The 16862-nt window shown below is 34.0% G+C and overlaps 1 protein-coding gene across 1 annotated transcript; it reads left to right on the forward strand.

Moving 5' to 3' along the window:
- Positions 1-1194: 1194 nt before the first annotated feature.
- LOC106076712 (mitochondrial-processing peptidase subunit alpha-like) lies at positions 1195-14272 on the forward strand. Its single transcript, XM_013237522.2, has 12 exons — positions 1195-1296; positions 5754-5947; positions 6218-6297; positions 6447-6529; positions 7004-7106; positions 7258-7350; positions 7841-8122; positions 8721-8932; positions 10682-10772; positions 10892-10954; positions 12235-12379; positions 12462-14272. Exons 1-12 carry the CDS (start codon positions 1223-1225, stop codon positions 12638-12640), a joined length of 1599 nt encoding a protein of 532 aa, XP_013092976.1. The 5' UTR covers positions 1195-1222; the 3' UTR covers positions 12641-14272.
- The last annotated feature ends 2590 nt before the right edge of the window (positions 14273-16862 follow it).

The following is a 16862-nucleotide window of genomic DNA, read 5'->3' on the forward strand; positions in this document are numbered from 1 at the left end:
TTATTATAGGCCCTACTAATACTTAATCTATGTTAATGCCAGGACCAATTTCGACATCCAGTCCGCCCCTGGTACGAGCTTAAGGGGTAAGAGAAACCTCTGTACACAATTTCGTTGTTAAGCTAGATGGGTTAAATATCTGTATAAATAATTCTCTACGTCACCCAACCACACCGACTCTCTAACCCTCGATGAAAAAGTCATGAAAACTTTTATTTCTGCAAGTCGGACTAGAGTTACCCCACGTAACTTTCGCGACGACAGAAAGTACGTCTAAAAAAAAAAGAAAGGGGGAAGAATAAGTAATCTTCTCTTTTCTGTATAGATAATTCTCTACGTCGCCCAACCATGCGGGACACCACGCACGCACGCCGACTCTCTAACTGTCTTGGTTTGCTAACAGGTCTCTCATTGCTGCCATCTTTGTCTCCGTACGCCTCTCTGGTCAGCCTTCTTCGCTTTGCTAACGGGTCTGTCTTATTGCTCCTGTTTTCGTAACTGTGTCTTTCAGAAAGTGTTCACCCATCACTAAAATATGCTACGCCGCGGGTTGGCTCGTAAAGATTACTGGAACTGTTAAAACTTTAAAACTTGTTACCAATACCATTTTCCATCAGAAAAACCGTTTCAAACAACACGGAGGCACACTTGCACTAAACACTGGCATCTACTAGATTCTATTCTGTTATTGATGAAGAGATATACAAAGTGTGGACTGCTATATAGACCACCACCTTGTTCGTGCCAAACTCAACATTGCTATCCAGGCTCCAGAGAAAAAAGGCTATCTTCAGTAGCTAGCAGTAGATGGCATCTGAAACAGACATTTGGATAGCTCTCACGAAGGCCGCGGGACTAGTCTTTGTAGAGGACAGACGCAGAAGGCGTAAAGATAACTTTAATAGACTACCAGCGGACAACGGCTTTGTCTGAATTAAGTTTGAGGTCGCAACTGGGTTTGCGTAGCCATGTAAAACACTTCACTCATCCATAATCCTCGGAATCGAAGACATTGCCATTACAACCTATTACTTATTATTTGTTTTGATAGTGATCATTCGCTATTTCGCTCTCCAGCTGTCTCTTTCAGAATCTAGGACGTAATTTAACAATTTTAATTCACCATTATCATGTGATAGAATCTATATATAGATCTATCTATTTTGTAGTTGGCAGAATTAGTAACCTATGAATAACCTTTCATCAGATAGATTTCCTGTTTATGTTCAAGATGGCGGCGCGCTTACTGAGTCGTGTTGTACGACTAAAAGGTCAAAGGAATTGCAAATATCCCAAGTATGAATTGTTAACAGAAAGTCTTAAATCAAGATCTTAACTTTTTATCTTAATCGTGATTTTATTAGTAGAATCTAGATTTTATAATCTAACTCACTGACACTACTGACAGTAGAGAGTTGAGTAGAGTACTGTAGAGCTAGGCTACCACTAATGGCACTATCAGACTAATTTGACTAATCACTCTAAATGAGTAGTATCAATAGTCAATAGTATCAGTGGACATAAGTTATAAAGTATAATTAAGTACTAAAGTAGATCTAATCATTTATCATCTAAGACTAACTCTATGAGATGATATTATAATTAATAATAATTATAATAATAATATGAATAATCATAATAATATTAATGATGACATTTAAATTATTGTGATGAGTAGGCCTATCAGTATCACTCAGTCAGACTCAGTCCAGTGACTCGAGTGAGTGAGTATGACTAGTATAAGTATTTTATCTCAGTATTTGAGTATTTACATCTACTATAAATAATAATATTTAATAGATCTATAATTAGTAGTATGAGTACTATGAGTAGTAGTATGAGTATGACTCCGAATGAGTGGTAATAACTAAGGCCTAGGCTACTCACTGGCTAGACTTGACTTTTTTTTTAGTGTCTTTTAAATTATACTACTTATAGTAAGTTATAATAGAGTTTCTACTCACGTCTACTGTCTACTCTTCACGTCTTCAGTGAGTAGTGTAGTAGACTGTAACTGTAGTAGTGAATAGACACTTAGTCTCTTAGGCAAGACACTCACACACACATCTTCACATGATCACATCACACACAGTCACTCACACTAGTCACATTTCTAATCTAGCTACTAATATGGGCTTTCATTCTTTGGGTCTCAAATGACAATGAGTGACCTGCAACCTTTGTAAGAGCTCTCTCACTGTCATGTGATTATAGTTATACTGACTATATTAGATGGTCTAGTCTAGATATAGATCTAGAATAAAATCTACTTTCTAGTCAATCTAAAAACTAATCCTAATCATCTACTAGATGAGAGATCTAGATCTAATTTAATACACTCACTGTTTGACTGTCTGACTAAAAAAAAGTCACTAGACATGTTAGTGTATTTAGTCTATTGACTTGCTATAGACCAGTGGTTCCCAAACTTTTTTGTTACGTAGACCCCTTTCCATGCTTTCTGGTTTTTCGTAGACCCCTTGCGTAAGTTATATTGAATTTTTGAAAAATTCAGCAATTTCAAATTACACATTTTGTTTAAAATAATTTCTAACCAGTGACACGAGGAGTGAAAAGGTAATTTAAAACTACATTTTAAGTTGAATCTATTTTTTAAATAAATTTATTTTCAAAATTCAAATTTAAAACTATTATATAACAGTTAATACGTGTAGCATACAATCACTAAACACATTGGAAACTTTTTATTTTAATGGTTTGCAAGCTCACCATCCGTTGCTACGGAGATTATTTTTCATACAGGGATTTGTTGTTTTATGAAGTAATTCTTGAAAACATTAAATATTAATGTGCCTTTTTAAGCATCATAGTAAAAATTTTCACAAAGAGCAGTTTTTCGTGGAATTCTTGAGCCACAATAATTTGAATTAAAAAAATACATCATTACCAGACAAGGTTGACTCAGCTGCATAGAGAAATTTGTTGTTTGCAGAAATATGTCGCTTGCAAAGACTTACATAAGAAGAAAGAAAAATTTGACTACATTCCAACAGAACTTCAGTTTGTATGAATGGTTCTCAGAAAGCCACCACAATCGGAGGAGCTGGAATACTCATTGAATGGCCTCATGGAGAAAAAAAGAATTAAAAAATTAAGTTCATTGTAACTAATGAGCTCTATGACAACCGCTGAGAAGAAATAGGAGCACTGGAGCTAACAGCTACCTTGCTAGCGAATCAGTCAAATTCACCAAACAATTTTTGTTTTCGTAACCAATATAAAAATATTCCTTCAAAGCTTGAAAAACTCTGATGCCTCCTAAATAAAACAACTCATGATGCCTGGATTGACGTTCGGTGGTCACCTTGCCTGCTCGTATCTCCCGTCGGGAGATTTGGGCTAGTATGTATTATCCACATAATCTGAAGGAATATCCAAAAGATTTTATACAAAACAAATTGTGTGACCTTGTCAAGCTAAAGAACAATAGCAAGAATACAGTTCTCTAATGTTGAAATAGTTGGAAATAGAAGGCTGACACACTTGCCAAATGTGAGAAAACAAATACACACTTGAACATCGCACTCTATCAGGAAGGAATGAAGAAACTAATAGTGAATTGTAAAAACGAGAAATGGACAAGCTCTCATTCGATTTACAAAAAAGATGACACCTGCTACAAACTGTCCCGATAGGACAACTTCTAATTTTTCACATCAGAACCGTACACATCATAATGAGAAAACATATGTTCCGGAAGCTCAACATTGGGACCATTGAAATTTGCCCTTTCGGAGTGCCACCTGAGAATGCCGACAATTTCTTCAAAATCAAGAGACCCAAAACAAGACACCGGCCACAAAACCCAAACATGAAATTCTTTTAATGAAATAAATTTTTGTGAAAGATTTTCTTACAATTTTTTCAACAGCTGGTAATATCAATAATTTGCCTAATGTATGAGGTTTACAGTGTTTTACTATAAGTAAAGAGATATAGTAAAACGCTCACTAATCATCTTCTCCTCAATATCAGATCAAAGAGAGATTTTGTGGGTGTATACTGAACTTTACCTTTGAGTGTTTGAAAGTTTTGCAAACCTTTATCTTTTTGTCAGGTTGGCATCATTTCAAATGATCGACCTGCTTCATTGGTTTCATAGCATCATAAAAAAGGGCACATTAACACTCGCTTGTTTGACAAGGAAGTAATGAAGTTGAATTTCAAATACTTAACGCTGCACAGTCTACATTTCATTTTGTTAAAGTTATTACTAGACAAAACTACACTTTTTAAATAAAAAAATTTTCATTCAATCAGCAGAGTAAAAATTTTTAAGATTTTCTAAGGTACAAATCATAAACGTGTGTATGAAAAAATTATAATTGTCAAAATTAAAGTCACAACATGCTGAATTGAGATTAACTATCGTAGACCCCCGTGCACATCTCATAGACCCCCAAATCCCTTTTTAACTTTCGTAGACCCCTTGGAAGTCTTCGTAGACCCCTGGGGGTCTATATGGACCACTTTGGGAATCACTGCTATAGACTATAGATCTTTCTAGTAGATATAGTAGTATATTTGAATTATTATTTATTTACTTATGTTTTATAATAGAGATGCTTTAGTATTCATAACCAGGATGGCTGCCTGCTTGGGTGGTAGGATGGCTGATTGGTCGTCTTGAGGTCCTGGTTTCAAACTGTGCCCACGCGCTACTCCCTTCTGTCTTTGGGAAGGTTTTTGCTAGTATGTAATTAAATGTAATAAGCTTCAATTTTGAACTTGAAATATTCAAAACAAACAAATGGATCTAGTAATTGGTATAATTAGTCTAGATCTAGAGTTAGGAGTCTAGAGCTACTATAGCACTAGGTAAGATAAGCACTCATAAGTACTTGTCCTCGCGTGTGTTAGTGGAATAAGAAATATGTAATAGTATCAGATTTATTTTTGTGTCTGGGTATTTTCATTAGGTTTGGGTTATTGTATGTATATATTATGATTCTGTGTTACAATGTCACATTTTAGTGGTTTAGTTTATGATTTTTTTCCCCCTGTTTTAGTCTTCTGTCCTAAAGTGTCTGTAAGTTTAGTGATTTTACTAAGTAATTTTGAACCTTTTGTCAAATGTGAATATATTCATTTATTATAAACTTCACAGACCTATTTTGCACCTGTACTAGTTTCTTTAAAGTCTTTATGCTTTGAGTTAAGGGATCCCAAATAGAATATTCTGATTCTAATAGTCTAATATTGGTCTGGCTAAAAAGCATTAGTTTTATGTTCCTGTTTGATTTGTAAAACTTTCTTGTAATAAATCCTAATGCTTTGTTTATTTTCTTAATTATCTCATCAATATAGGGACTCCATGATAACTTTCACCTCAACTCTGTGTTTTGAAATTGTAGTCTGAGTAACTGGTTTACCGTGAATAAAATTAATAGTTTTTTTTTTTTTTTAATTTGTATTTTTTTGTCTCTTTAAATAATTGGCATTTTTGGGGTGGAAAGACATGCTCCAACTTCATTCCTATTTCTACCATTTGTTTTAGTTATAAAGAAGGGAACTCAGATTTGTTAATTGGGGATAGTCAAAGATAGGAAAAGGGTGTATGTGCAAGGTTTGAAATGGAAATTTAAAGTTGTGAACTCTCTCAATTGAAATTTCATAATCACTTCTCTTTGGACTAAAGAAGGATCTAAATATTCTCCTATTTATTAGGTTTGTTGAAAATTCAATTAGTATAAAAAGAATGAAATTTAATAATTTTTTTCCCCCATCAACAGTCGCAGTTTGTGTAGTGTCAAAGCTGAAGATAATGACATCACAAAGATTTCCCTTACTGATAAATTGCCCGGCTTACCAACACCACAGTATGCAAAAGCTACTTGCCAGTCTTATGATACTCATATTACAACTCTAGACAATGGGCTGAGAATTGCTTCAGAGAATAAATTTGGACAATTTTGTACTGTAGGAAGTAAGATTCATTATCATTAGTATATATTTGTTTCATTTCACTTAAAATAATTTTTTTTCCTAGGGCTAGTGCAGTTGATTATTTAAAAAGTAATGCTTGTCCCACTATTGGAGAAATGAATGTCTTATTTTCACAAAATATAATATATGAAAAATTACTTTCTCAGGCTTTCAAAAATTCTAGTGGGTTAATAACTAATTACTGTTAAGCAGTAAATTTCTTCTGTTTAAAAATCAAAATATTTTAAATACATTCTTTCTTTTAAAACAGTTTTGTTGGAATCAGGCTCCAGGTTTGAAGCCTTGTATCCTAGTGGCATTGTACATTTTTTGGAAAAAATGTCATTTGGGGTAATTACACATTAAACGTTAGTTACAATAATAGTTTTAGTAAATCATTTAGCCTATATTGAATACTTTTACTTACGAGTTGTCAGAGAGTATATATGCTATGTTACCCTCTCTAAAGTTGACTTCTTTTTTTTTTTTTTCAACTTCAGCCAACACCATTGTGGAGCAGCAAAGATAAAATTTTACAAGAACTTGAGAAAGTTGGTGGTATTTGTGATTGCCAAGGATCGAGGTACTTGACAACCCAAACTATGAACTTGTTATGCATATTTTAGCTGATTTCTCTTGCAAAAGAACATTTTTTAAAACAAATTTTGATATGTTCAAAAACGTCTCTCCAGCATTGTGATTAGTTTTCAAGAGTCTTAAGTTTAAATTCAATTAAAGTTTTAGTAATTTGCAATAATTAGGAATTCTTATTCGAGTGTTGAAAATGTTAAATGAAATTGAAGACTTGCTTTTTATGCTTGCTATCTGTTACTAACATTAAATGTTGGCACAGACAAAAGTGAAAACTCTCCTAAACCTGTCTAAGAGACCTCTTGGTTTTGAATGTAATAAAACTTTTAATTCCAGTGGTTCAGTTGGGATGAAATAATTTTTTTTTATGGACCTGCTTTCATTCCAGATGCATAATATTAAATCTCATATTGACAAAAGATTGGACACTAATTTTTTCTTGATATTATTTACTTATGTTTTATAGAGATACTTTAGTATATGCAGCTTCTGCAAGAACATATGGGCTTGAATCAGTTATGAACATTTTGTCAGATGTTGTTTTGAGGCCAGTTTACCCAGATGAACAGGTATTTCTTTCCTTTGATTCCTAGTACATTTTGTAATAAAAATTGTGTTTAAAATCCATATTTGTCGAATTAAAATCATTCGGAAAACTGAATATATGTAATTACAGATGTAGTTTATTACCACATAATTTTTTTTTTCTCTTGTAACCAGATAGAAGATGCTCGACAAGCTATTAGGTTTGAAATTGAAGCCATGCACATGGATCCTAATCCAGAACAGTTATTAGTAGAGATGATTCATGCAGTAAGCTTTTTCTCTCCCCCCCCCCCTTTTTTTTCCCTTCAGTTTGTGTCAATATTAAATTAATTTTAAAAAATTTTTTTTTTACTAAAAATCAGTTTTTCCCTGACCTGTTTGTATTTGTATATCATTTTTTGTTTTTTAGTATTTTTGTTTAAAACATGAATTAGACTTTACTTTCACACTTCCAATAACTTCACAAGTAACAGAGGATAGTGTATTACTTTTTCATAAATACTATTCTATTTAATAATTTATTTATTTTTGTCAAGAGTTAAATTTAAAAAAAAAGATTTAAAAAGAATTGTAAAAAAAAAATGAAATTATAAGCAGAGTCAACACTGTCTCAGACTGAACGATCCTTTCAATAAAATGTGTATAGACTCTTTCTTGTAATGCATTTTGTGTATTACTGTAAATTGTTTATATCATGATGCTGATAAAACATCTTTTTGTGTGATTTATCTTTACAAAATTTTTTTTTATTGCTTAGGCAGCATACAGGTCTAATACATTGGGATTACCAAGGGTGTGTCCAGAGGAGAATACAGATATAATTACAAGGCAAACATTATACTCTTACATGAAAGGCAGGCACCACCCTAAAAATGCTGTCATTGCTGGTGTCGGAGTTGACCATGAAAAACTTGTCAGTCTGGCTCAAAAGTATTTTGTTGAACAGAAAACTCCTGTGTGGTTGCCTGATGGGGAAGTGTGGGGAAAGCAGGAGATAGAAACGAAATGTATCTCACAATACACAGGTGGGATTTTACAGGTGAGAGAAACAAAATTGTATCATTGAAATGTTTTAAGTTTGAAATAATATTGAAAGAACACAATTAAAAAGCATTGACAATCTGTCAACTCTGATAATCACATTTAAAGTTAAAAGTGCAACAATAACTATCCAAGTATCAAGTATGTAGTACTTTTAACCCACACTACAGTTAATCTGATTGCTCTGCTCTGGTCAAAAAGATCTGACAGACTTTTCAGAAATGATCACTACTTTTAAATTTGTTGAGCTGTATAGCAAAATGTTACATAATGACTTATATTTGTAAGAGTATCCCATTCGATTTTGAAAAATGTAAATTCACATGTAATTTAATAAAATTATATTAACACCAGCTCATACAATTGTTATAAAAAAAGTGACTTTCTTATCAAGAGTATCTAAACCTTATTGTATTGTTTTGAACGAATGCTAAGAGGTAGCTATTAGTCAAACTTTGTTGAATGCTGATGTAGGAGAATAATAATAATTGTAATAAACGTAAATTGTGGCAATGAAAAGAAAATTTCCATTTACTAAAGTCTTATCATTTATTTTTTTGTTTGTTTTTATTGATCTTTTTCTTTGTATTTCTTAGGTTGAAAAAGATTTATCCAATGTTAGTCTGGGACCTACGCCAATGCCAGAACTTGCTCATGTGGTGTTTGGTTTGGAGAGCTGTAGCCACAAGGACCCAGACTTCATTGCTTTCTGTGTTCTCAACATGATGCTTGGTGGAGGTGGCTCTTTCTCTGCTGGTGGACCAGGAAAAGGAATGTACACACGACTTTACCTCAATGTCTTGAATAGGTGAGAACTGGAAAAACTTTTTTTTACAATAAATACTTGTTATAATAGTTTTATTAGAGTAAGCTTATATGCATGAAATTTAGGTTTATTTAAGTTGTGGAAAAGTTGTCCTACTGTGTTATTAAATTTCTGATCTTCATCTAGATTCGATTTTTTGTAAACCTCCAAATTCAGGAGAGAGTTCTTTTGAGATGATAGTGAGAAAGGCAGAAGTTTTAATAGAAGAAATATTGGTTGAGCTTAATCTCTCTCTTAGCATGATAGGGCCTAAAGGGAATCAAACTGATGTTCCCTGATTTGCAGAACATGTTTTCTGTGGTAGATCGAAAGCTACTGTTATGGTGACTAGAAATGTTCTATTACTTATGAAGGCCTAAATTTAAGGAATGAAATCAGGGGCATTCAAGGCTGGGTGTGTTTGCGTGGACAAAAATTATTAAATTCTTGATTCTTTGCGGCTTCCTTCAACACATCAGTTTGTTTTATAAAACAACTTCAAGCATCAGAAACCCAAATAAATAGCTTTATCTTATAACAGCTATACAGCAGACTCAATAGCCCAGCTTTTATGCTAGAAACAAGTTCAATGACTAATTAGGATTATCTGCCTGAAAAAAACAACTTTAAAATGCTTGTTATTAGTGATTTTCTTCCTCGTTCTCATTTTTATGTTGGAGCGTTCAGATGACTAGACCAATATATGAGATGAATTGCGCAGTGGTTTCCAAATTCTGGGAGCTCTCCATATAGTTTTCTTCCTATTGGGCTGCTTTGGGGTCAGTGTCTTATATGGGCCTCATGGTAAAGAGAGCAAGTTTGAAGGACATGGTTGGCATTCTCTGGTGACACTCCACATGGGCAGATTTCACTGGTTCCAATTTTGAGCTTCCAGGACATATGTTGTCTCATTTTGTCGTGTCCAGTCCTGAGTTAAAAGATTAGATGTTGATCTTGTCGGGATAACTTATAGTAAGCATCATCTTTCTTGTGATTCGGATGAGAGCTTGTTCATTTCTCATTTATTTTATTTACTATTAGTTTCTTCATTTCTTCTGGATAGAGTGTAATGTTTAATTGTGAGTTTGTTCTCCCACTCTTGGTGAGTGTGTCAGCCTTCTCATTTCCTTCTAGTTCTATATGTGCTGGTATCTATTGAATAATTTTTTTTGCTGTTGTTGTTGAGCTTTATAAGTGCTGTCCTGAGTCGTTTTATATGTTTTATATAGGAGGAACCATTGTTTTCCAAACTTTGGAGGATTGTTTTTGCATCGGTTGGAAAGAAATTCTGATTGTGAGTGGGGAACTTGGATGATTTGCTAGCATGGTAGCAGCTAGTTCTAGTGCTGCCCTTTCTGCTCTGTGGCTGTCAGAGAGCTCTCCAGTTGGTTTGGGCTGCTGGGTCCCATGCTGTGGCACCATATTCTAGAACAGATCTTACGTAATTGGTATAGGTCTTTTTCAGGATGTTGTAATTAGCTCCCCAATATGTGCCAGCTAATTTTTTCATCAGAGATAGTCTCTGGATGCCTTTACTCTGTTTTATCTATTTGGTTTTTCCAGGTTAATCTCGGGTCATAGGTGACTCCAAGATATCTAGGGCTGTTTTTTTTTTTTTTAAAGGTTCCTTATCTAATGTTAATTTTATTTATTTTGTTGACAGTGTTGATGGACACTTCTTTTAATCAATTAGATTGTGACTATAAATTATAAATTGGAATAGATCATCTTTTAAATAATTTTTTGCCTTAGGCATGTTTGGATTGAGAATGCTACAGCTTACAATCATGCTTATGAAGATAGTGGATTGTTTTGTATACATGCCAGTGCTCATCCTTCGAAAGTAAGTCATATTTGTGTGTTATAGTTTTTAAAATGTGACTATATATTGCATCAGTTAGTATTTATTCTCTTGTATTTTTACTGAAACATTTTCTGAAATTGTATAATGATTTTCCTCAGCTGAGAGAATTGGTGGAAGTCATTATCAGAGAAATTGTTTTCACAACAAGCATGGTTTATCCGGTAACTATAAAACATTTTTATCACCTTACAAGCACACATGATTGTAGTACCTGCCATCAAGTTTGTGATCATAGAACTCAGACATACTTGGCTAACAAGATTTAATAAACACACTGCTAGCTGGCAATGATTTGGCGGATTGCTGATCAAACTGTAAAAAATTTGAACTGAACTGAAACTTCGTAAATACTTGTTAAATAAAATCATTCTGAATATGTTTAGCAAAAGGAATAATTCACATAGAGTTTAGTTGCTTAGGGTTAGGGTTTAGTTGCTAGTTGTGTTTCAACTTGTGCTTATATATATTGTTATAAACCTGGTGGTGGCACAAATAGGGGTAGTGGTGTGTGTGTAGTCAGCCGACGCAAATCGCCCCAGGCCAGCGCTAGACGAGCGGTCAACTGTGACGAGGTACGACTGTCAGCCGAGTCGTGTCAACAGGACGGTTCGGGAAGGATCGCAGCGTCACGAGAGTTGTAGTCACCTGACCACCTAGAAACGTCGAGTGGCGTTCTGTCTGGTTCGAGAAGGCCAGTAGGGACCCTATATAAAGAGCGGAGGTGTCGCAGTCAAGACGGTTCACGACAGAAGGTCTACGACAGGGCTCAGAACACGGTCGACTATAGCACAGTTCAACGGTGTGGTTCTGTATGGAGCATTACGTCGGTTTCAGTGCGGAGTACTGTCAAGTACTGTCAAGTACAGTTGAGACGACTGGCGTCTTGATCTTGGTCTGCGATCGAGTCCGACACAACGAGCCTAGTGTGTGAAGTCAGTCCTGAACTGTTGAACCCAGTGCAAGCCCGGAACGAGACGGAGAGGCCAGTGCAAGAGTTGATACGACGGAACGGTGTTATCGAAAAGATATTTGTACAGTTTTGTGTTACGTGCTGCCAATTGTACAGTATTGGCTGTTATTTATTCAACCATTAAAGTGTTACGTTACTTTGGAGCCCTGAGTTGTCAAGTTCTTTAAGTTGGTGGTGTATGGTGCAGTTTGCAGAGAGCCTGGATAGTGAGATTCGTAACAACTGGTGTCATTGTCGATTGTTAAAAAAGTTTTAAAAATAGCTCTTGTTATGATAGTATCAAAAGTAAATTGATAATGGCTGTGTATGATGTAAAAAAATATTTTTTAAATAAAAATGTTAAAAACTGTTTTATTAATTTATTTTAAAATTAGTATTTTAGGTTCTAATTAATTTTAAAATAGGAAAACTTTCAACTAATGTTAGTCAATGTATTAAAACTTTTGTTTTCTTTTCAATTATTCAAACTAGGAGGAATTAAACCGTGCTAAACGCCAGTTGCAGTCTATGTTGATGATGAATCTAGAAGTCAGACCTGTTGTTTTTGAAGATATAGGGCGTCAGGTTTTAGCTGGTTCAGTGAGGCGGACACCACAGTACTATTATGATCAAATTGGTAAGTGATACTTTTCTCTGTCTTTTGAATCAATTTCTTTTGAGCTATGAAGTAATATTAATTTGTTTATTTTTTCTTACAGGAAATATATCTGAGCGAGACATTCAGCGCGTGGCCTCTAGAATGATCAAGAGCAAACTCTCTGTTGCAGCATATGGAAGTCTTTCTGGTTTACCTTCTTATGAGGATATGGAGACAGCAGTTCTTAGCAAAGATGGAAGGCTTCCCAGCAAACAAAGTTTTTCATTTTTTAGACGATAATGTTGGCTGTAATTTCTTAAATGTAAAAAGTAGAACTGGAAGCTCTATATGTACATATAATAAAAAAACTTGGGTGGGTGGGTCTGCTTCATTTGGTCTCCAGTCGAAGTCATCACTATATTTTTGATATGCATGGAAATAGTTACACTAAAAAAATTGGCTGATTTAATAAGCTTTCAAAAGACAGTCTAAAGTATTGTAATTTTTGGCCTTTTTTAAAAAAAAAAACAACTTTTTACACTGTTTTACACATATGAATAATTTTAATTATGATACAGGCTATATGGGTGTTTATTTATCAATTAGATAGTGTATTAGTCTACTTTTTTTCATGGTCACTGCACAATTTCTGAAATCTAAATTTTTTTTTACTGATATAACAAATATCCAGAATTACAAACTTACAATGCGGTCTATAAAATCATCAGAAAATGATTGTGAATGTGATATCACTTATGACCTTATGATAGTGGTATTGAGAATGTTTTATGTGAGCATGTAATACTGACTGTGTGGATGCTGTATGCCAGTGTGATAGAGACTTAGATTGATATGGACAGGGGAGATAGTAAAATGTATTGCAAAAAGTGTTTTTTTTTTTGTATGATTATTTTATCATTTTAATAAAGGGCTTGTACATTATGTTTTAAACTCACATTTTATTTTTAGACAAGCAGTCAACATTTATTTAGCTACTACCTGTAATCCTTTGGGTTTGTGTTAGGTGTCATTGTTAGTAATTAAATCAAAATGTTTGTTCATTAAAACATGTATTCCATTGTGTTAAAGATATAGTTTCCAAACATAGATGTATTTGAGGGTATTGTGGAAAACAAAATGATTAAATGACAAACTAGGAGTAAAAAAAGTTTGAGACATGATAAGTTTTATGACTAGATGCTTAAAGCTTCTTGGGCTATAGACAGATATAGTTACAGTTTAACCAAACCTACAGTGGTAGAAAATATTTGTATTTTTAATATTGAAGCCCTAGAATCTCCATCTGCTCTGTTTTTTAATTAAAAGCTCTAGAGATTTCCTCATCTGCAATAGGCTTTTACTAATGTTTGTTTAAATTTCTAGTAGTGATATAAAATTTATTAAATTGAAGAAAAGTTTACAGTGGTCTTTGGTAAGTAATTTTTTGAGAGTGCATTTAATGTTTCCTTTTTTTTTTAAGCTGAGCTTTGACACTGAGTCAGAATACACCATGTGTAAAATAAACTTCCCCTTTCAGACATGTGATCTATGGGGCAAATGATGTTAAGGTCATCTGTTTCTTAGGCCAACAGTTAACGAGCAGGGTTTCATGTGGCCAGTACAATGACCAACCACCTTTACTTTCCCCAACTAAAGTCAAGTACCTTTTAGAGCTGGGTGGATTCAGGGGTGCCCTAAAAATCCAGAATTTCAAACTCCTAGTCTTCACTGAGATTACCCAAGGCCCCAGGTTGGGAAGCCAACGCTTAAACGCTCAGCCACCGCACCCCATACACCATGTGTACCTTGTAATATTGTGTTCACTGCCCTTTACCAAATGTGAAATCAGTATGAGAGTGTAAGTTTTATTCATTTATGTTCAGGTCATTAAAATGATGATGTGGAAATAAATTTGTTTTGATTATTAAATAAGTCAAAGCTGTTCAGTTTATTTTTTTCTTTCTATTGGCTAAAAATTAATAATAACTACTCTTCTATATTCTTATATAATAGTGAAAATAAACTGACACTAAAATAGGAAAAAATCAAATGCAGAAAAAAAAGTTTTATCGAGTTGCACATTTACTGACATAAACATGTTATATAACTAAGACTGGAAAAAAAATGGAAAAAAAGGATTATCAGGTAACAGAATTTAATGAGGGTTAACTGTGAAATAAAATAAATGTGTTCTATTTGGAATGAAAATTAGTACAAAAGAGTAATAAAAAAGAGTTATGATATATGGCCTACATTGAGGCAAATTAATCACAGTCACATTCAATTAAATTATTTTAGCCCTGCAAACTGTTTTTTTTTCTTCTTGCATTACAATTTGAGTTTTTGGCACATCGTCACAATTTAGGCCATGTCGTGCCATTACAGTTTGAGTAAGAATGAATCTTTTGAATAAATCATGAAGTCGGAGGGCCAAATTGACAATATCTATCAGCTTTGGTATCTCCATGGCCTTCTGTACTAAAAGCCTTATGTTCAGAAAATAGTTACCGGTAATGTATCTAAGTAATGTTAATCAAAAGTATCTTGACCTAATTCTTTTTTTAAAAATAGAACAATCAGATAGAGTTGGAGAAAACAGATAATAGAACAAGCAGATAGAGTTGGGAGAAAATAGAACAAGCAGATAGATTTGGGAGAAAACAGAAAATAGAACAAGCAGATAGAGTTGGGAGAAAACAGATAATAGAACAATCAGATAGAGTTGGGAGAAAACAGATAATAGAACAATCAGATAGAGTTGGGAGAAAACAGATAATAGAACAATCAGATAGAGTTGGGAGAAAACAGATAATAGAACAAGCAGATAGAGTTGGGAGAAAACAGAAAATAGAACAATCAGAGTTGGGAGAAAACAGATAATAGAACAATAAGATAGAGTTGGGAGAAAACAGAAAATAGAACAAGCAGATAGAGTTGGGAGAAAACAGAAAATAGAACAAGCAGAGTTGTGAGAAAACAGATAATAAGATAACAGATCGAGGAAATATATATATTATATATTCAATGGCCTCCTTCAGTCGTGCAGCGACTATGGGTCTCTCATGGAAATGAGCTGGGCATTAACTGTGGTCGGAACGATGTCGACCACACATCAGCTTCCCCCTCTCCACGCAGCTGATGTATCCAAAGGAACGGCAGTGCTGTTACAGCTTGGGGTCAGCCGCATCGCAGATTCTGCCAGGGTGTAGCACTGGGTGCTAGATAGCTGTTCAATGTCTTTTAATTCAGATCTACACCGTTGCCGTATCATACATTTACTTTTCATTTTAGTTACACTCCCAATTGAGGAATAACTAGAGTTAGCTATTTCTGAAACTTTAAAGAATAGTTTTTTTTTAATTTTATCATTGTCCGTTGTATTACAACAATTCACCACAAATATAAAATTGCAACTTAATGTGAAATATTTAACTGTATAAACTCGTTCATAATGTTGCGGAATTGTGGAACTAGTTTACTAGTTGTTATCCTTAAGACCGATGTCGAATTTCAGTCAGCAGACCTGTTCTAACACTTTTTATTTTCAAGAAAAAAAAAACTTGTTCATAGATGTATGTGGACCCAAATTATGTAAAAAAAAAATAGAAGAAAAAGTTTTTCAAAGTGTGGAAATGCAACTTTTGGCACCCAAAAAACTCCCTGGAAAAAATTGACTTGAACTTCTCTTTCAGGTCATTATTTGTTTGGAGATATGTCTGCTGGAGCTGAATCAGCTTCTTCATTAAATGCTGAACTGACGGCATTGAAAAATGGTTCCATTAGTTCTTGACGTCTTAAAATTTGCTTTCAAATTCCTCAATGGAGGAATCGAAATAAGTTTTTTTTTAACTTTTCAAACCATTTCACTAGAAATAGTTTCAGCTTTCAGCAAAGAAAACTGATAAAAACTGTCTATCCTTGCTTGCCTGTAGAAATAAAAAGATTTAACATGTACTTACAAGTGCAAACACCCCATTGCAATATTTTTCAATGAAAAACATATTAAAAGTCTGTCTTCTACTCTTCATTAGAAGTATTTCTAACAAAGTCACAGTCAATGTCCTTCAAGGGACATAACATTTTCTTCCTTGAGCTTCCATATCTTCTTAATATCTTGCACATGCTAAGGCAGTTGATACTACTGTGGTGCTGAACATGTTTTGTTTCGAAATCTTTAATTACTTCTCGGAACTGCCTGTGGTCAAGACCCCTATAGCTATGATAAATTTGATCACTGACACTACTGATCATTAATATGTTTGATATTCAATGCAGCTTTGTGCAAACTTTCCCGTTTATAGTTTATGGTTAGATATTGTTCATTATTTTATTTTAAAAAATGTTTTTTCAGTCAAAGCACGGGCTCCATCAGCTGTCACACTTGCCATCTTGTTCCAAGCCTACTCAACACTTTCAACACAGTTCTTCATAGCATTGAATAAATAGTGTTTTGAATTTGTGTCTTGTTACTGAATGTGACAAAATATTGCCAATAAGAGCAATCTTCGTTTATTTAAAACTT

This window comes from Biomphalaria glabrata, chromosome 6 (assembly GCF_947242115.1).
Source record: "Biomphalaria glabrata chromosome 6, xgBioGlab47.1, whole genome shotgun sequence".
Lineage (NCBI taxonomy): Eukaryota > Metazoa > Mollusca > Gastropoda > Planorbidae > Biomphalaria > Biomphalaria glabrata.